At 41.0% G+C, this 22332-nt stretch overlaps 1 protein-coding gene across 1 annotated transcript in view; it reads right to left on the minus strand.

Annotated features, from left to right (window-relative positions):
- The window catches only part of LOC122562703 (transmembrane protein 132C-like), a 1065724-nt gene extending 1057584 nt beyond the window's left edge, over positions 1–8140 (minus strand). Inside the window, exon 1 of the mRNA XM_043715795.1 lies at positions 7796–8140. Coding sequence (XP_043571730.1) covers positions 7796–7880 — 85 coding nt within the window. The 5' untranslated portion in view covers positions 7881–8140. The remainder of the gene's footprint in view (positions 1–7795) is intronic.
- Positions 8141–22332: the final 14192 nt, after the last annotated feature.

Genomic DNA, 22332 nt, shown 5'->3' on the forward strand with positions numbered 1-22332 from the left:
ATAGCCAGAGACTATTTCCCAGGGCAGAAATAGCTAACACAAGGGGTCATAGTTTTAAGCTGGTTGGAGGAAAGTATAGAGGGGATGTCAGAGGCGGGTTCTTTACACAGAGAGTTGTGAGAGCATGGCTGGTTGGAGGAAAGTATAGAGGGGATGTCAGAGGCGGGTTCTTTACACAGAGAGTTGTGAGAGCATGGAATGCGTTGCCAGCGGCAGTTGTGGAAGCAAGGTCACTGGGGACATTTAAGAGACTACTGGACATGCATATGGTCACAGACATTTGAGGGTGCATACATGAGGATCAATGGTTGGCACAACATTGTGGGCTGAAGGGCCTGTTCTGTGCTGTACTGTTCTATGTTCTAAACTAGCAGATAGTGGAACGTCAGAGAAATAAGTTTTGTTTTTCTGCAACTGCTATCAACAGTCACTTGAAACACTGGGAAAAGGGGAAGACTGACCCATTAATACAACTGTAGGAACAGGTGGATATGAGATGCATGCTTTCAGAGATATCAACTGAATTAGCAAGAATTAAAATAAAATAGCAACAAATTATGATACACCTATAGTATGAAGCTTTTCAACTTGTCACAAGCAGCTAACAAATTTCAGAATTAGTGTTGAGTCAAATGTTATTTATCCAGTTGTGCAGCATATAAGTGACAGGGAGAATAGCTCCAGAAGACGCAAAAGAAATTTAATTTTCAGTTCATGCTTTAGTCGTTTTGATAAATACCACGAACATTTTCACAATAACATAAATTATATTGTCACTGGAAGAGCGAATGGACAATATGAAGGAATTTTTAAAATGGACAACTCTCTCAGTCCCCATGTTTTTATGTTACATACTGGCCAAAGGTTGTGCACAGTTGAACAACGCAATAAGGAACAGATGGTGCACCTCCAGTCATGACACAATTTACTTCTTATTAACAGGCTGTGCACATTCGTTTAGGCGGGAAATCTCAATAACATGAAATCAATGGAGATTGAAGGAGATATTCTGCAATTTGCACAATCTATGACTTCAGGTCTAAGCACATCATTAACAGAGCACTGAATGTCATGACCATGTAGTAGCCAAATGAATAAGTGTGACTCCTTATTCATACTGTACCATCTGCTCTCCTCATACTGCAATGAGAAACCAGTCACACCGCAATCTGATGAGCACCACTCACCAGAGCTGTAAATGTCACCATTCTGACTTGAAACAAGACACTGACGAAGACTCATATATTGCACAAGGAGTATTTAGTGATGCTGATAAGGAAACGTAGGGTGAATCAGGGAGCATTCACTGATGAGAAACTGAACCATTCAAGCCCGACAGCAGTCTTTCATGCTGATGTCAGTGTCTTGGAGGCAACGGTCAGAGAAACAAAACCTCCCATGCCACCTAACTTTACTTTTTTCAGTCTACAGTGGGCAGATTTCAATCTTTTTCACATCCTTCAGCACAAATGGCATACCTTGCTGCCTCTAATATGGCTAAGAACTGTTCCATGACCAGCCATTGCAGACTGCAGCACAGAGAGGGGGTAAACCCACAGTGTTGGAAATGTACAAAGGGGAGGAGCAGGGCAGTTCGGGTGCATTAGCCATTGGTTTCAGGTAATACTGGATGGACAGAGAAAACTACACTGTATGGTAAAAATGGTGAACAGTAAAACAGGAAATTTGGGGTTCGGGGCTGACTGCATGATAGTGAAAAATGAGAGATTCATAAATTGATTGCAATAAAGGAGGGAAGCAAATGAGTGGCCTGGAAAGGAAATGCACAAAATGTTTGTTGGGATGACTTGTAGAAGAAGATGGGAACAATTGTTTAGCATGGGAATAAGAAAATGGGAAGGAAAATTATTAACGTGAATTATGGTTTATAAGGCACAGGCAGAAAAGCATAATCTGAGAGGTTTGGAAAAGGAAGCATCACTGTGAAAGAGAAAAGAACATCTATTAACTGGGTCTGGAGCAGACTGGGTACATTTTGTTCTGAAAAGGGGTAGATTTGGACATGGGAGAATGATTGTTGAAATACCTTCTAGTAATTGACAGGTCAGTATAAAGTCAAAATCTAAATTATCGACTGACCTTCTTTTATTCACTTGTGGGACATGGGTGTCGCTGGTTGGCCAGCATTTATTGCCCGCCCCTAGCTGCCGTTGAACTCACTGACTTGCTCAGCCATTTCAGAGAACAGCTGAGAGTTCACCACAATTGCTGTGAGCCTGGAGTAACATGTAGGCCAGATCAGGTGAGGATGGCAGATTTTCTTCCCCAAAGGACATTAGTGAGCCAGATGGGATTTTCATGGTCATCAGTAGATTCTTAACACCAGATCTGTTTTTGAAAAATTGAATATAAATTTCACCATCTGCAGTGATGGGATTTGAATCCAGGCCCCCAGAACATTAGCTCAGTTTCTAGTTTATTAGCCTAGCAATAATATTATTCAGCTATCACCTTCCCTAACTAGTCTGGAGAGATATGTAAGGGTAGAAGTCATCCACTAAAAATGAAAGCTTGCCAAATAGTGACTATACCAGTCTTCAATTGTTGTAAAACTGCATCTGGTTCATTAATGTCCTTTCAGGGAGAATATTTGCCATTCCTACTCAGTCTGGTCTACATAGGACTCCACACTCACAGCCAATCTGGTTGACTTTTAACCACCATCTGGGAAATTAGGGATGGGCAGCATATTCTGGACTAGATAGTACTGGTCATGTACCACCACAAAAAAACTCACACAGAACTAGTGAAAGCATATTCTCAGATCATAACACACTGTGCCTGGTATTCAGCTTCAATTCAGTCAATTGAGTTGCATGTTGGGCACTGTGATAAATAACAGATGATCCAATAGTGCCCATTTTACATGACCACCTAAGACAAATATCTACAGCATATACCTCAGTGACACTGCTTTGAAAAGAGTGCGATACAAAACCATGACCATATTGACATGAACATAACAATTGAAGATAGCTTGGCTCTGCCTGTGCATGCACTTCCATTTTCCATGTCAAGAAATGGAACAATAGTATTTTGTAGTGCAGATTGTCATTGAGTACCTGAAGATCCCAGTTGAGATCTGTAACAGAAATAAGAAGTAATGTGGGAGCATTCCACACATATAACCATCTGATGAATGCTTTTGCTAGGGTTACGGTGATTCCAGGCTCCAAACTTGAAGGTGCACTCACAGTATGCTCAGCTCTATTGTAGTGATTACAAGCAACCATAAGGAGAAGCTTACAGAGCCTCAGGTGCCCACTCCTCCAAGCTTAAACAGACCAGTTGGTCTTTTGAAGAGATCTTCTATCAGTGCAAAGTGTGGGGTAACACAAGAGGCTTGCACATGGGAATTCATCATTTAGGGGAAGCAAATACATCAACATATCACATAAATGCTTATTTGCACATGAAATACAATTGGTTTTATTTTGCTATAGTTTTTCATCTGTAGCTATTTAATTACACAGAAGGTGAAGTAGCACAAGATGACATCTAAGAGATCCAATAATATTTGATTTTAAATGATGTGGGCATCAGTGGCAAGACCATCTTTGCTCGCTTGATCATTTCAGAGGACAATAAAGATTGCTGTGGATCTGGAGTCACAAATAAGCTAGACTGAGTAAAGACAGCAAATTTACTTCTCAATGGGTTTTTAACAACAAATCAGTGATAGCTTCATGGTCACTATCACTGAAACTGGCTCCAAATTTGAAATGTATTTATTAATTATATCTAAATAACACCATGTGGGATTTTAACCCAGACCTCGAGGGATTAGTGTAAGCCTCTGAACAACCAACCAATTACATTGGCATTATGCCTGCTTCTCCCTTAAAATTATATCTCATGACATCAATAGTCAGCAATGCCGTTGGTAGTTCAGCTGATTGACTGTGTCCACAAGTTTTAGTGTCACACCTCAATCATAGCTCCGTGGTTAGTCTGCCTCTCCTCATGCAAGGCTATTTCACCTTGTTTCGGTAGCAGAATCTGGTGTAGTAGACACATTGACTGGGATAGAATTTACAGTAAGCTCTGCACTTCCTCTCTCTCTTAGCCTGAATTTGCCTGCCTTCTAATTTGCCGATGAGTGCAAGTGCATACTTAACTGTCAGTCATTAACCCATATGATATACAGTAGCTTTTTACTGTGTAATACTTTAATACATGTTAAACAGCATTATTCCATTCCAAAGTTTGTAACAGTTTAAGTAATTCCCAATGTTGTCCCTTTTGTTCAAATTTTTGATTTACACTGAATTAATTTTTCAATGAAGAATCAGAACTAAGTGGCATTTTAAAGTCCTGGTGTGTCAGTATAATCACCATATGGTTACCTAATAAAGCTGTCTTTTCAATCTAGATAATCCAGATACTACTACAGATCTATTTATCCCACGAGGTATTTTTAATTCCTACAATCTGGAAACATAAGGAACATTGGGAGCTTCAAAGAACAATTTATCATTAGCTGGACGAAATTAGTCTCCGACATGCCATTTGTAGCCTTCAGCAGAAAAAGCAGAAAGAGCCACAGAGAGCCATCTATGGTATTTCTAGTTTTATAAAAGGCATTGTCAGGTGCGTGATGAAATCCATTCCAATACAATACTGTGATGCTTTTATCAACGCACTTATATTCAGTTCAGACTGATGGAACTTCCCCGATCTTAAGTAAAATGGATATGGACAAAGTCAGCCAACTACCCAGTGGAAAATAGTCCACAGAATAAAAGCATCAATAATTTTGTACAAATTGACCATCTTATTCAAAGTGATCGCAGAGATCGATGGCTAAAATGTCACATTAGTGTTGTTCTTTTGAGCTAAGAATTAAGCAGCATTGTCAAGGTGATATAAAGGGCCACTTGGCTCTGCATCTAACCTGTGCTGTTACAGAAAGAGTGGAAAAAGCCCTTTACCACAGCACTGGCATCTTTCACTGCCATGTACGTAAAAATGTAAAAGCATCTCACAACATATCAGAATTGTTGATTCTTGTCAACCACTTCACAGATAACATATGAAACACTTTACAGGGTAAAAGCACTTGATTCCACTGAAATAGAAAGATGAGTAAGATTAAGCAGAGTCATTAAGTTTTAGACCTCACATCTTCACAAGAAAAAGGCATATAAATGTAGCAGTCAGATCCACTGCAGAGTTAGTGTTGTAACACTTTAAATTACAGATTTGTGCAATTAGAATAATTCATTCATTTTCTTTTTATGAATAAGAAATTTAGTCAATACATTGACAATTCGCAGGCACAAGGAGTGGAAGAGGTTACTTATACCTCAACCTTCTCTCCACCAACCCCAACCACCCAACAGTGTTAAAAAAAAAAGTCTCCGTAAAGATAAACAGAGGGGCTCTTTAAGAAACAGTATTTATCTGTTTTTCCTCACTATTTCTCAGTTCCCAACTTTGGTATTGTCTTTGTTTTCTTTTCTGTCAGACCTTCATTTCAAAGATAAGTCGTTGTCAATTTAACTATAACATTGTGTACTTCATCATTACCCAGGAAACTGGTGTTGGTGAGGAAATATTCATCTTTTTATATGGGAAAACACACATGATAATGAACTCCACAGCGACTTTAGAGGCAAATAAAGCAAGGAAATCTGGAAATCAAAGGGAAGAAGGGGGAAAACAGCTGTGGGCATGCCTATGTCCTGGACACTGGTATCCAGGGACTCTGCATTGATCCTGAAATAAAGATCGATGTTAAGCCGATTACTTCCCTTCCATCATTAAATACATGGTGTTAATCTCTCCACCCACCCCTCCCCAACCCCCTAGAAATGAACCCAGTCTTCCGGCAGAGCCAGAGGGATTGATTCAATGGGTGAGGGGAGTGGAGGGGTGAATGTGAAAAGGACACAAGCCGGAAGTGCCACATGGCTGGGAGCAGGGAACATGTCCTCACTTTCAATCAATCTTATACTCCACAACCACCTGATGAAGATGCAGCGCTCCGAAAGCTAGTGCTTCCAATTGAACCTGTTTGGACGATAACCTGGTGCTGTGTGATTGTTAACTCAATCAATGAGGTACACACTTTGTTTTTAAACTTGTGAGAAACTGCACCATAAAATGTAATGTCTCAATAAAACATAATTTATATACAGGCAGAAAACTCCAGTCTAACGGAGAGCGAACCCGGGATGGGGATCTCAGTGATCCCTGAGTCACTGTGAGTGGGGAGCGCAGTGTCCCTGAGGACTGGCCACCCCACAATGTGGCATTTTACTTTGGGAGCTTCCCAGTTCCATTCACACCCCCCACACTTGTCCTAAAGAAAGATAAATGACAAGGGATGGCAATTAGCAGTAGGGTGGCAAAGAAATAATTAAAATTCCGCAGATAGGCGAGGGAGTGAATCTACGCGCTTTTCCTGTGTGTGTGTTGACAAGATTGTTTTAACCTATCTGAGCGCCTCACCCTGGGGTTTTGTAGTCCCCCGGTTGTAATTCGATCCATTCACTGCCACGCTTAGTTTAAGCTGCAGGGATCCCCCTGAATGATGGTTACCCCCAAATATGTTAAACTTAGGGAAACGTGTTTAAAGGTAACCCTGCTATTTGGAGTTATAAATCATAAGGGCAAACTTTAGAACAAAAACAAGAAGTTTCCACTCGTTAACACGCTCGGCCTTGACAACATTACGGATCTGGTCATTGTGCATTCGATGTAGAAGGTTATTTGAGAGCTCATTAAAGTGATAAACTGCCGCGGTGACAAGTCCTGTATATTTTTCACAAGCAGCCTGCAGTATAGATGGCAGCCCGGATAAACGGGGTGGTGGGGAGGAGGGGGGTGGTGGGGAGGAGGGGGGGTGGGATCTCAATTCTATCCGAGCCCTGATCACCATCACAGCCGCACGCTTATCAAGGGTTACACATACAACATCTTCACCAACCAAGGCACTCAGATATGGAAGACGTGCGGCTCCCCGGCCTCGGAGGAGCAACCTCCCAGCGATGGGCTCCCTCTACCCCCGACCGCTGTTCCAGGGAGTTCAAATGGGGCTCGGAGGGCGGCGGAAGGTGAAATGAACAGTCCATAAGTCAGCAGGACGAATCAAGCATTGCTGCCAGAACACATATTCCCTTTCTTTAAACAACATTCTCAATATTATTCAGGTCGAGGTGTACTGGGTCTGTTTTAATTCTCAGGAAGTTGAGAGATTGGTCTTTCATTGGGAGGGTCCCCAAGGGGAGGGTGATTTCGCTGTTCTTGCCCTTGACCTGCTCAATCTTAAATTTTCACGACCCTCCCCTCCACTATTCCCCCCACCCACCCACACACACCCAGGAGATTGGGCTTATTCTGCCAGAAAACGCCCCTAACAAAATACCCAGAGTTAGTTTTCAAAATTAAACCCGCATGTCAGTGATCCGAGCTGGGGCAGTGCCACTCCCCTCACAGTCAGAGCGCCCAGTCACTCGAAATCTTGTCCCTGGTTGAGATGAAACTGTTCCCGGGTTTTGCCAGGAACTGAGAAGATTCTAACAGATCCCAGCCGAGCGCGATCAGACCTGTAGCTGGACCGCTCTCTGTGAGAAACACACAAACACGCACACGCTGTGAGCTGTCAGAAAACTACTTTCACTTTCCCACTGCACAGACCGTTATCTCCTGGGAGACGGGACAGTGCCACAAGATCACTCTCTACAGCCCACCTTACTGCAGATAACAATTCGCTTAACCCATTGCTTCTCACAAGTGTAAAGCAAGTCGACTTGGTAAACTTCAAACTTACCATTGCAGAATAATGCGGCAAAAATCAAAATCTCAGCCATGCAAGGGCGCAGGGAAGTCAGCTTTGCAAATCCCAAAGTCCTCATGTTGCCCCAGGAAATATTTGTAATCTTCCCAATGGGACAACTTAACTATCTGCCGGAACCAAGGAGACTTTGGAAAGCTTTGCTCTCTCTTTAAAACTCCGTGCACTGTTTCCTCCTGTCCATGCCCAGTTGCCGAGCAGCCAGGGATCACAGCTGAGAGGAGACGAGCCCAAAAGGCAAGAGGAGACAATCAGAGCCACTTGCCCCCCAGCTCCCTCCTGCCTTATCGCTGTGATCATGCTCCACACTCACTCGCCGCCTTCGCGGAAGTAGCCAGGGTCCCGGTCTGTGATAGGCAGCTCCGCTAACCAATCGTAGGCAAGTGTTCGGGGGACCCCGCCCAACCAGTGGGTGGCTCCCGCTCTCTATTGGTCTCTGGGCGTGGCGGGGGCGGGACTAGACGGTGTGATTTGTGAGTCTGTATATGAGTGAGTGTGTATGTGTGTGGGTATATGTATGGCTGCGTGAGGGAGTGAGTGGGAAATGCGTATGTGGGTGAGTGACAGTGTATCCCTCTGAGCATGTCTGTGTGTATGTGAATGGGTGCGCGCGTGAATGAATGTATATGTGTGCTTATAAGTATATGAGTATGTATATGTGATTATGTATGAGTGTGTGTGTATCTGTATGTGAGTCTGTGTGTATGTGTTTCGAGAGTGTGGTGCTGGAAATATCCCTTATGAAGGGCTTATGCCCGAAACGTCGACAGTCCTGCTCCTCGGCTGCTGCCTAACCTGCTGTGCTTTTCCAGCACCTCACTCTCGATTCTGATCTTCAGCATCTGCAGTCTTCACTTACTCCCTGTGTATGTGTGTGTCAGTGTGCGTATGAGTGAGTGAGTCAGTGTGTGTGTCTGTGAATGAGTATGTGTGTCAGTGTATGTATGAGTGTGTGTGCCAGTGTGTGTATATGTGTGTGTGTGTCTGTGTGAGAGAGAGAGCTGCCCACTGGTCGTTCCCCTCTCCATCCTCACCCTACAGTCTGCACAAACTTTCCGAAAGCGCTCACTCCCGCCCTTTAACCTGACTGCATTCGGACCCACACCGTCTTTGTCAAGCGTTCAGAGCAGAAGTCACTTCAACTGATGACCTAGTTGGGATCTGATTGATAATATCCTCGCTTCCGTCTGCCTTTGTCTTTGCTAACATTCCCACTGTCTACTCATCCTGTTGGTTTTAGGAGGGCGCGCTGTCAAATTTTTAACATTTAAATACAGCTTCCAAAAGTCAACTCCTGCCTCCTCGAACCGAAAACAAACGCCAATGATGGCAAAATCGTGGAAATTTTTTAAAAATTGGTGTTTAATTCAGTTACATTTAAAAATAAAGGTGCTTGCAATTTCATATGGCTGGAGTATCCCAACTCGCATTCATTTCGATCCTTGCTGTATTTAATTCGAAATTTAAAAAATAAATATTTGATAGGACTAATCTTACACAAATTACAAATTAATTACAAAGTGCAATTTCCGATCATTAAAAAGTTTTTTTTGTTGAGTAGCACCTGGTATCAGCCAGGCTTTGCACATTTAAAAAATGCTAATTGAAAGTCTCGAACCAGCAAATTGCAAATATTTATTAAAGAAGTCTTTCAGAATTCAGTTCATGTAGGTTTTTTTTGATATCATATAATGTTTTCAACTGTCGATTCACGAAGATAGAAAGCAAGGTGACTGGATGGATAAGGCTTTCTTAAAATCCAAGTAAAACGAAAAAAAATCCACACATCAACAAAATCTCTCTCTTTCTCTCCTACAGGCAGGCGACACATGAAGACAGAATATGTACTTAATATTGCAGAATCTCTTTGATGAACATACACTAAATTACACGTCTGTAAAGCATTCTGAAGCATCGAACAATTAGGAGTGAAGTTTACTGATTGATGTCTCATTTTTAGTGTGATGCAGTTAGTACTGCTGTTAAAATATTTAAAGCTCAGCATTAGTTTGGCTCAATTCCCGTTTGCAACTCTATGGGTTCAATTTCACTCGTATTTGTCTGCAACTGTGAAGTAATCACGACACCTAGTGGCTTGGTGTCATTGTACATCCTCATTCTGAAACCTGAGCCGCTCCCATCAACAGAAGCTGGTCACTCCCTTGCTGGGTCTGGGGAAGGAGGGAGAGGTTTACTAAGTCAGACGTTGCGCTTTTGGTTATAACGTTGGCACAGTCTTTAATCACAAGCAGAGGGCAGGGGATTTCCGATCGATATACATAATATCGGTCTGAAAAAAATCACATACGTCTTCAACACTTGGGAGCATTTCCTATGAAAAAAAGTGTTCAGGTTCTTAAATCGAATGTTTCATACGTTCCAATGTCAATGACCCCTTTTATATGAGGTGTCAGCGTCAGTAAGTACAGGTATTACCCCTCGGACCGTCTGTGTGGAATACATTTGCTAAAACATGAAGCAGCCTCGTCACAAATGTGAAGTATATATGTTAATACTTTAGTGTAAACTTGCTTCAACCTCAAGGATGCGGAGGTGCCCATGTGGTGGAGGGTATCGATTTGCCTTAAGAAATGAACTTGTGTTCTCAGGTCTTCCAAAGCAATGGCAGTACCTTTGAGATACAGTCACTGTTGAATGTGTTGTGATGCCGAAAGAACAAAAGCGACACAGGATTCACTACTAACTGTTTAATAGATGGTTGTTGTCAGTGAAACAATCTCATTTTCCACTATTTACTTTTTCTAGCCCTCTGCACCAAAGCATGTATGATCAGGAGGATAGTTCAGTGTTTTGCTCTCCATCTTCCACCAGAACTACTCTGAGTCTAGACACTGAAAGGTGTGTAACTGCATAGGAGGCTGGTTTTTACATCCTCAATGGGAAGAATCCAAGTGTTTAGCAATATCTGCTTTGGGGTATTCTAAAAACATACCTTAACCAGTACATTTGTAAAAGTACCTTTCAAAGCATTTCAAATTGAATATTTTTTTAAAAAGTGCAATAACATTGATCATTTCTGCATACAGCATTCAGCTTTCTGAGGCTGGTCCACAAAAATGCAGTACTCCAGATAATTACAAGATACATTCCAGAAAACTCAATGGATTCTGTTTCCAGTTCTTCAATATGCAATGGCTCAAGGACCTCTGATGGTGGCCTTTCTCGCAGTAGAACCAGCTTTTTTCACAAATATATGGTTGATTAATAAAATCAATCATTTAAAGTATAATGCAAAACATTCCATGCCAGGCATCTGGCCCGAGGGGTTTCTGCACATTTAACATTTTCCTGTCTGTGTTTCCAAAGCTGAAAGGTCTGAGACATTCGATTTCCCCAACTGTGCCTTTGTGGTGACTGTCCCAAACTTTCATGCAGTGCTTCACAAGCGTTTCTCCACTGTGGGCCCAACTTGAGGCTTGAAAATTGTTGTGATGCTTTGGCAAAATGTGAGTGTGGAGTGGGGTGTGAGACGAAGGCTTCTGAGAATGGAAAGATAGGGATTGGTCATTGCTGCTTTTTTTTATTCACTGATGGGTCGTGGGCATTGCTGTCCGGCAAACATTTATTGCCCGTCCCGAGTTGTTGAAAAGGTGATGGTGAGCTGCCTCCTTGAACCACTGCAGTCCACTTTCTGTAGGTTGACCCACAATATCCTGAAGGAGGCATTTCCACGATTTTGACCCAGTGACAGTGATGGATTGGCAATATATTTCCAAGTAGGATGTTGATTGGCTGGCAGGGGAACTTTTTCCAATGTGTTTGCTGTCCTCCTCCTTCTGAATGGTAGTGGTCATGAATTTGGAAGGTGCTGTTTAAGGTATTTCAGTGAACTTCTGTAGTGCATCTTATAGATAGTTTCACACTGAGTGTTGATGGTTGAGGGAGTGGATGCTTGTGGATGTGGTGCCAAACAAGTGGGCTATGTTGTCCTGTATGGTGTCATGTTCCTTTAGTATTGTTGGAGCTGCACCCATCCAGGTTTGTTTGCTATCCTTCTCCTCCTGGATGGAAGCAGTTGTGGGTTCGGAAGGTGCTTTCTAAGGATCTTTAGTGACTTTCTGCTGTGTATCTTGTGGATCATACACAATACTGCTACTGGGCACTGATGGTGAAGAGAGTGGATGCATGTGGATGTGGTGCTAATCGAATGGACTACTTTGTTCTGGATGGTATCAAGCTTCTTGTTGGAGCTGCACCCATCCAGGCCAGTGGGCAATAATCCATCACACTCCTGACTTGTGCCTTGTAGATGGTGGACAGGCTTTAGGCAGTCAGGAGGTGAGTTACTCACTGCAGTATTCCTAGCCTCTGACCTGCTTTTGAAGCCGTTGTGTTTAGGTGACAAATCCAGTTGCGTTTCTGGTCAGTGATAACTCCCAGAATGTTAGTAGTGGGGGATTCAGTGATGGTATTGCCAATGAATGCCAAGGAGCAGTTGTTACATTCTGTCTTATTGGAGATGGTCAGTGCCTCGCATTTGTATGGTGCAAATGTCATTTGCTGCTGTGGAGATTACAACTCCAACATTTCAGCTCATGGGCTCGCTTAGGGTCCTGACCCTCACTTTATCCCTATTTAGTGTATCTCTCAGCGCTAGTCCTGGATTTTGGACTTTACTAGTCTGTTATACCTAGTCATAGACAACCCCATGCAGTGAAAGACTGACAGACCAAAGAGCTTCTTTCACTTCGCCCCAGGTAATGGTGACCTTGGTGTGTGTCCCAAGGAATAGCCCATACAGCACAAAATTCACAATCACAGAACTGCTCTGGATGAGCATCAACAAAAGTACTGCATCTCTTTCTGCTTCTTTGCAAAGGCACATTCTAGAAGTCTCCTCTTCCTCACCTTGAAGGCAACAGGTGGAAGAGGTGAGATTCCAGACATGCAGGAAGGATTTGGCAAGAAGGTCTTTTTCACCAGCAGACAAGCTAAATCCATGTGGTTGATTGAAAGTTCTGGCAGTGAAGCACTCTGCCAAACTGGTTTCCTGATCTGTTCAGAAGTCATCCAACTTTTCCCACAGGGCCTTGAGGAAATGATGTGCTGACTACTGCTTGATAGATTGTGATCAAAAGCATTCTCTGTCTAAGCTTATTCACAAGAGATAGGTGGCATGGCATGACCCAATGGAATAGAACATTTTATGGCAATGTAATCAGATCCATCTTTTACAACATTGGGGGTGGAAAGGGAATTCACTGCCTCCTTTTGTGCAGATGTTGGCACCAAGCCATGATGCATCGTTTGTTTTAATCAGTTCTTACACAGCTCTACCAATGTGGTGCCACAATTCGATTTGTAATAGACAGTGAACTTATATTAAAATGTGTCAGCACAATGGACAAATTCAGATACATGAGTAAACTTTTAAAAACAAAACTTCCAATACCTCTTCAAATTTTCCCATCATGCAATTCAGTATATAAAAAAAGATAACAATTTTTCCCTTTATGAACCTTTAAAGCACCAAAACCTTTCAAACTGGTTTGTAGCTCAGTTCAAGATGAATCTTCAGCAGACCTATCTGTGCTTGTCTTTATTTATTTGCTGTTGTTTAATTTATAATTTCTGGCTGCCTGTTAAGCACAAAGATCCAACCTTGAGCACAGTACTTCTTAAAGTACAAGGTAAAACCTTAATCATCTCCTGACTCACAAGAATACGTTTATCTCTTTATATTACTTTAGATTGGAAAGTTTTCTTTTGTTCCCTTTGTTGGCACTTCCTTTTAGCCATGTCAAAGCACACATTAGCATCTCTTGTTTATTCTCAACAGCAAAACTTATCCAAGTTAAATTGATTGGTTCTGTTAGTTCAAATGGGCAGCTTCCATGTCTGATTTATTCTGTATTCCTTACCCGAAAGAGCCTCTGAATGTTACATGTATTAACCTCAGTTGAGAAGTGACCTTCTCCAACTTATTTGTGTACATTTCCACAGGGAACATCAATGTTTTAAAAAGGTAGAAGTTGTGCTGACTCTTTTGTGGGGGTGAACTTTTGTTCCCACATGATGCTCCCAACATGGACAAAACATGATCTGTGGGGAAAGCCTTGTGCAAAAATGTCTTGTGCAAGACTGGGAACTGAACACTGAATAGTTAACACCTAATTTTTTAGTAGGTCTCTATTTTGATTGTGAGGTTTCAAGGAAGGAACACCTTATATCTTGATACCTTGCAGCATAGGTTTCTGAATTGAGGTCTATAAATACCCTAAGAGTCCGAAAGGTATCTCTATACTTTGGTGACATAAGCTTTCTTTGGGATCCCAAACACAACATACCACAAACACACTTCTCGAAATATATTTTCTGTATTTGACAAATTATCGACTTCTTCAGCCATCATTAAAGTTGCACTATTTGAAGCTGCCCAGTCCCCAACAGATTCGATTTGTTGCATGTCTTATGTAGATTGAACGATGCTGACAATTTCCATTGCAACTGACAAACAAAGGTGGACTCTGCAAGATCAGTATGGGTTTTGTTTGGGATGGCTCGCAGTTTTTTAAGTGGTGTTTGGAGGTTTGGGTGCAGGTGTTGGTCTGGTTGGATATATTAAAGAATATTTATAAGGACTCTTTCATCCAGGAACCATATCTTTGACCTGCATATCAACATGGTTGACAAATGTTACTGGTATAAGGACACTGTGTAATTGGACAAAGGGTCATAAAGACTGAAGCATTAACAAATCTTTTTTCCATCTATCGAGTCTGACCTATTAGTATCTCCAGCCTTCTCTATTTTCATCCTGGTTTCAGTCATTCTACTACAGGCGGATGCCAAATAGAAATCACACACTTCCAACCGGAAGGGAAGTCAGAGAGAGTGACCCTTAATTGCTTTCATACACTTTTTGATGGAGCTTCAGAGTATCATTGGAAGAAATCTGAATAAATTACCTGGCCGTCCTCCTGACCATTCATGATACTTTATACACAGAGACCATTAAAAAGAGGAAAGAGAGAAGATATACATCCGTTAAATAGCAAGTTAGCCTTCAAATAAAAAAAATACTGTATTGCAAAATTTACCCTTTGCTTTTTCAAGTCTAATGCTTAGTGCGCAATCAATATGAATTATTTTATCCCGAGCCAGAGATCTTTACAGATTAGATATGACAGTATATGCTGGTTTTAACTGATCTTTCAAAAATTGATCTATTAAATTACAAGGGGTTTGGTGTCCATTTTTCACTAAAACTGACTTTTGATATGAATGAAGCTAACAGTAACCAAAGTGCATTGATTGAGGGTCAAGAAAGATCCTGTGAAAATTATTTGGAAGATCTGAGGCTGAACTAAAAGCCTCACATGTAAATAGGTCTGCACTACATATGATGTCTCACTGAACAGTGCCTCATTAATGTATTGCTCTGTCTCCAAATTTAATCTGCAAGATTATCTCACTAGAACAATGCAGCTGAGCACCAAAGGGAGAGGATTTTCACTGTAGCTAAGATATTGCATTTACTGTGTTCAGAATGGAGGAATGTTATTAAATTGTGGAGGTCACTGCTGTTTGAGCTATGATAAAACATTGTTTTTTTCTGGGCCACTGGTGTTTTGCGCTGACTTGTCAGTTTCAGCCTGATTTCGTGGCATAGCCACTGGTGTTATTTATTTTGCAGGACAGCAAGAACGCATCAATTAAATTTAAAAGGAGAACTTTAAAGAATTCACAGAAAAAAACCCAAAATGATAAGGAAATGGTCTCAAACTTTCTGTGTGATAAAATACCTGGATAAGCTTTCATCCTTGTAGTCATTGTTAAAATGTACAAAGTTTGTGTGCTCTAATTAGTTCTATAGTTGGCCGGTTGTTTGATTTCCGATTCCAGCACTTTCAAATTGTGCCACCATGAAAATAGCAGATAGACAGAATGTTTCTAGTGATGTCAGAAGGTGCTGGCAATGCAATTATAATCAATTTTTGACAGCACTTGTACCTTAGATCATTGATACTCATTCTACTTTTCTAAACCAGCAGAGCTGTGACAGTTTTCCACCAGTCTCATGGGAAAATATAAATCTATTTTAGCAACCTCTGACCTATTAAGCTTTAATTGCAGTCCAAAGCCTTTTCTCCCCTATGCTCGAGAAACACAAGAATGTCTTATAAATCCATAAATAATGTTTGCTTTGTACCAGTGACATGTATTGCTGCATAAATAATTGCTTATACTTATGTCTTTGCTGCAGTATGCCATTGGTTTTCATCTTGAAATACACAAATAAAAATAAATTAGAACTGTACTATCTTTGTCCAGCTCATAAAGGCTTATAAATCAGCCAACAGATAAGGCCTGAGTTGGCTATTCCGAATACCACAATGGCCTAAGCTATGGAAGTGTGTGAATTTTGTAAATTATTCCCTGTCTCCAACAAAGCTGAGCTTTCGCTTCCACCAAGTTTGGTAACTTTTTCCTTTTTGCTGTCTAACATTGGAAGATAAAATATGCTGTACATAGAGGAATTGAGTGTAAAGGTGTGATGAAAATTAGGCTGACTTTTAGTCTAAATATTAGACTACTTAAGGAAGCTTGGGAAATGCTTTTGTCCATTGTCATCTTAGAAATAATTAAATAATATGAAAATGATTAATTAATTATCTGAAATGGAAACAAGGAGCATGCTTTGAAGGAAACGTTCCTTCTGAAGGCAAGATAAAGCTTAAAGCAAGTTGGATCCAGCAAGCCAAAGCAACAAGTGCCCAAAGAAAATCAAAAGAAGATCAACCTAGGATCAATCTAAGATCTGATATCCTGCATTTTAGAAAACATTCCTTGCAATGATTGGACTCTACAGTTATACTAAAACCTACAACCTGTATTAAGTGGTCTGATGGCTCATTTAGATTGTGGTACAGAATCAGCTGAAATTTACTAAAAAGGGACTGTAAAAGTTATTTTACAGAAAGTGTTTAATACTCTCACTTTCAAGCAGGTGAAGAGAAACAAAAATCTAATGAGTAAATAATTTAAATCTAGTTAGCCAGTAGAGATTTACTGGGCACACATGCACCAGCACTACGGGTCTGACTCCCAGTCTGCATTCTGCTTTTTCTCAACCAAGTTATATTGTTTAAAAAGAACTATATGATTGCTGCAAAGTGTTGAAAATACAATGGTATTTCCTAGATTTAGAACAATTAAACATGCTTTGTCGGTCAGTGATGTGACAAGTGACTCGGTCCCATTTTGTAGAAGATTTGAAGTTCAGAAAAGCACCTTTCCTGTCAGAATCAGAAAATGAATGGTGCACTGATATTTCTATTCTGATCGAAAGTACAATTTTACTGCACTAATAAAAGAACCAACAAGCTTTCTGCTGCTTGTTACGATTCTCCGAAGTTATATTGTTCCTAAGAGGGACAGCATCTGCCAGAGCCTTTTACAAAAATAAAAATAAAATGGATTAGAAAACATCAGTGCTGAGAAGGGTGAAACATATTGCTGTGTGTATTCATTTCATATTCACCCTGAAGCAGTCTTATGTTGACCTGTATATATCAAACCTACAGAACAATCTGTTATGAATCCAGCCAGCACAACACCGCAAAGGATTTTAAATAGTTTTGTTATTTGACAGAAATAAGTCATCATCCGCAATATCAAAATATTAAAACCGCTTTTGTTAATTTATTTCAATTATTTTTGTCCCCTCCAGGTTCCCTCCTCTCCTCCTGTGTCACATACTGGCAAGTGAACAGTCAGGCAATCTGTTCCCAGTGACCTAGCACTGCTATTCGGTACACTGAGACCTCGATTATTGTTACTACCACAGTGGATCCATCCCTGTCTCGCATCAAGGGCAGAAATACAGCCATTGCTGGTAGTAGCAGTTGGCTACAGTATCCAGTCCAAATGGATTAGGTGTACTTGGGAAGAGGCAGCCCTTAGCTTTCCAGGCTCCTGTTACTTTGATGTTGAACATAAAGGAAAGTATTGAGTTGGTAATTCTAGTCCCTCAAATTTGTTTCTTAACATCTGTACATTAATGAACATATATTTTAGCTTGTCTCCCAGTGTTGGCAATTGTTTTCCTTTTTTTTGGGCTTCCTATGTCCTAATTTCTTTTTTATTACCGTGCCCTATTTAGTCTTGTTCACCACCTTTCTATTTCCGTACTGTATTGCCATTGCCTCTGAAATTTACTTCTACTTCCAAGCTCCCGGCTCAAATCACTTTTCACCTCCTGCAAAATGTTAGCTGACACCCTGTTCCACATCTTCAGTTAACCCCTTCGTATGGATGCTAATTCCAATGTTGTTCAGCTGTAGCCCACATTATTAGCAAAGCAATGCCCATATTATGCAGGCCCATACCTTTCAGTCAGGATCACAAATTATTCATCAAAAGGACACATTATCAAAATGGCATTATCCTGCACATCAACTAATTCCTACCTACAAATTTCAAGAGCTCCTTGTTGTTTTTTGATATATGAAAAGTTCAGCAGCAATGCCATCCCTCTTGCTGATTATCCTAAGAACCAGAAAGAGGAAACCATTTGGTTTGGGTCCTGCTGGGCTGAGCAGATGGCTATAATGAGGAGTTCTTTAATTGTTCTGTTTAGCTGATAAATCTACAGAGTAAAGGTTCGGTTTAGGTAAGTTTTGTGAATTATTTATGACATTTCATTTTAACTGCTTCCTTCTAAGACTACCACTGGTACTGTTCAAAGAATGCATTTTCTCAGAAGCTTACTTCAGCTCAGCAGACCAACAAGATCATGGAACTGAATCCCAAAGTGTGGGTGAGCTTTCCATTTTTTGGCTGTTAAATAAAGAGTGGAACAAAGGTCAAGATGATCCTTTCTGAAAGGAGAGATACTTCACTCATCCCATCTGAATAAGGTTTTCTGCTGACTTATAATGGAGTTAAGTTCATAAAGATATTTTGTTGCAATTTTATTATGTTTAAACAATTCTGTCATCAAACACTCAACACTTTAACCAATTGTGAGTTCAGTTGAACTCTCTGAGACTTTGGTTAAATCCATGATTCATCAAGAAAGTAGAATCACACCAGTTGTGCGCTTTCAAAACGCAAGCAGAAGCCTCAGTACTCACCCATGCAGAGATCACTTCCTACCATTGTAACAGCTTGTGCATGGTTTACTCATTGATCCTCTTTCCAATTTTGCATTTTGTAAAGAAGACGTTTTAACTCTGTAACACCTACACAGTTCGTGGCATTTTTGATTATTCAGAGAACACTTAATTATCCATTTCAAATAATGTCACAAAATATCAATACTGCTGATTTTTTTTTCTCCACAGTGAAGTTAACATGATCCAGTGCTTGGGTTAGTGAAAATAAATAATGAAAATAAATAAGCTATATGAAATATTATGGTCTGAACAATCTTAAGACTGTAAGAAATTGTAACAGAAGTAAACTATTCAATCCCTTGAGTCAGTTGGATTATTCAATAAGAACCTGGCTGAACTTGTGGATTAAATGTATTTTCCTAATTTATAATCCCTTGATTCTTGTGCCCAAAAATTGATCGATCTGTCATTGATTGAGCACCCACTGTTCACTGGGGGAGAGAATTGTAAAGATTTCTCCTTTTCAAATTTTTTTGTTATTGTTCATGACATGTGGGCGTCACTGGCTGGCCAACCGTTATTGCCCCACTCCCAGTTACCCTTGACAAGGTGGTGGTGAACAGCCTTCTTGAACCGCTGCGGTCCACAAGCTGTAACGGTGACCCACAATGCTGTTTAGGGAGGGAATTCCAGACTTTTCACCCAACAACAGTGATGGAACGTCGATATTATTCCACATTAGGGTGGGGAGAGTTTGGAGGGGAAATTGCAGGTAGTGGTGTTCCCATGTATCTGCTGCCCTTGTCATTCTGGATTGAAGTGGTCATGAATTTGGAAGGTACTGCCTCAGGCACTTTGGTGAATTTCTGTAATGCATCTTCTAGATAGTTCCACACTGAGTGTTGATGGTTGAGGGAGTGGATGCTGGTGGATGTGGTGCCAATCAAGTGGGCTGTGTTGTCCTGTATGGTGTCAAGTTTCTTGAGTGTTGTTAGAGCTGCACCCATCCAGGCACATGGGGAGTATTTCATCATACTCCTGACTTGTGCCTTGTAGGTGGTGAACAAGCTCTGGGGAGTCAGGAGGTGAGTTATTTGCTGCTGTTTCTCAAGCCTCTGATGTGTTCTTGTAGCCACTGTGTTTATGCAGCAAGTCCAGTTAAGTTTGTGATCAATGATAACTCCAAGGATGTTGATAGTGTGGGAATCAATGATGGCAACACCACTGATTGTCAAGGAGTGGTGGTTAGCTTACTTCATATTGGAGATGGTCATTGCCTGTCATTTGTGTAGCACAAATTTTACTTGCCACTTGTCAGTCCAAGTTTGAATGATGTCCAGACTTGTTGCATTTGAACATGGATTGCTTCAGTATCTCAGGAATCACAATGGTGCTGAACATTGCACAATAGTCAGTGAATATCCCCACTTCTGACCTTATGATAGAGGGAAGGTCATTGATGAAGCAGCTGAAGATGGTTGGGCATAGGACTCTACCCTGAGGAACTCCTGCAGAGATGTCCTGGAGCTGAGTGACTGACCTCCAGCAACTACAGCAATCTTCCTATGTGCTAAGCATGATTCTAATTAGTGGAATATTTGCCCTCTGAAACCCATTGATTCCAGTTTTGCATGAGCCCCTTAATGCCACACTCGGCTGAATTAAACCTTGATGTCAAGGGTTAATACTCTCACTTCAACTCTTGCACCTTGAGCAGGACTTTGGTGATTCTGCCCCCCATGCCAGCCTCCAGCTTGCCCCACAGCTATGTATTAGTTGACTGTCCCTTAATTGAGTTCGGGCAATACTTCTGCACCTCAGCTACAGGAGGTCTAACCTCAGAGAGTCACAATTCCTTCAAACCCTTCATCTGAACATATGCCCCTTTACCCAGCCCCAATGCTCCCCTTCTTTCTATGCCAATTATGCTCCCACTGATCGCCATATCTCCTTATTGCCCCATTGCCAACTTAGTGTCAAATCATTCCAACATATGATTCTCCATTCATCTCTCTGACCTTTTCAAGCCCCTATTGTCAACTTAGTTCCTAATTATTTAATCCTATGCACCTCAACCACCACCCTTTGCCTTTTGTAGCTTCTGAAGCAATTCATCCAATAATCAAATAGGCAGACCTCAGGAGACATATTGAGTTGAAAGAAAGTAAATTTCTAATGATCTATTATAAGTCTATTTGATATATTTAAATCTCCTTAAGTACTTAATCCTCAATTTAAAAAAAAAATTATGTTCAAAGACAGAAGCCCCAATAACATTTTGGGGTAGTCAATCAAAATGTGAATTTAAAGCCCACCCCCACCCATTCCATTGTGAGAATGTTGGACTGTGGAAGCAGTCAAGCAGTAGATAATACTATAATGAAAGCCCTTAGACTGATGTCAACAAACAGCTCTTGAAACTGCAACACCATTTTTTAAAACTCAGAAACACAGAAACAAAGAAAACAGAGGCGGGAGTAGGCCATTCAGTCCTTTAATGCTGCTCCGCCAATCAATATGATAATTGCTGATCATCCAGCTCCTGTTCCCACTTTCTCCCCATGCCTTTTAATCCCTTCAACCCCAAGAACTATATCTAACTCCTTCCTGAAAATATCAAATACTTTGTGTCACAAAGATTTCCATAGGCTCTCCACTTTCTAGGTGAAGAATTTTTTCTGCATCTCAATCCTAAATGGCCTACCCGGTATCCTTAACATAGAAAGTTTCCTTTGTCCAAAATTTGAAAAGCAGGCATTTTAGTTAATATGACAATGCCACACCTTATGCACCTTTTATAAATGTCCACCTCTACATCGAAAAGTTGCCACATGCTGCAGGAAGTTCCAGAAAAATGCTTCATGTGTTCCAGCAGAAATGAGGTCTGTTTGAATTCAGCCCTGAGTTCAAATGGTTCTGCTGGGTTTGGGTCGAGCATGTGAGAATAATATCAATCTCCCTTCCCTTGCAGGGGAAAAAAGGATCTGTCAGGAAATGGGGGCAGTACCTCCGAGTCAGAGGGGGCCACATGTCACTGCAGATAAGACACTCTATGGCTATGTACAGATCTGGCCTAAGCTACCTAGTTCTAGCCTCTCCAGTCAGGGGAAGCAGCCTCTCCAAATATACTCAATCAAAGATGTCATGCTTTTCAATCAAATTACTACTCATTCTCCTGCTATAAAGAATATAAACCATTCCACTCAATCTCTCTTCATGGAGCAGTCCTGGTATCCCATGAATCAGTCTAGTGATTGCTCACTGCACTTTCCCTGGGGTAAGCATATCCTTTCACAGAAAAGCTGGTGAAAACTTGACTTAGTACTCCAGGTGTGGTCCCATATAATTACAAAGGTTTTCCACACACTTCTACTCTCAACGCCTGGCAATAAATTTAACATAATGGATGGAATATTGCACTCCAGGAGATGG

This window comes from Chiloscyllium plagiosum, chromosome 25, assembly GCF_004010195.1.
Source record: "Chiloscyllium plagiosum isolate BGI_BamShark_2017 chromosome 25, ASM401019v2, whole genome shotgun sequence".
Lineage (NCBI taxonomy): Eukaryota > Metazoa > Chordata > Chondrichthyes > Orectolobiformes > Hemiscylliidae > Chiloscyllium > Chiloscyllium plagiosum.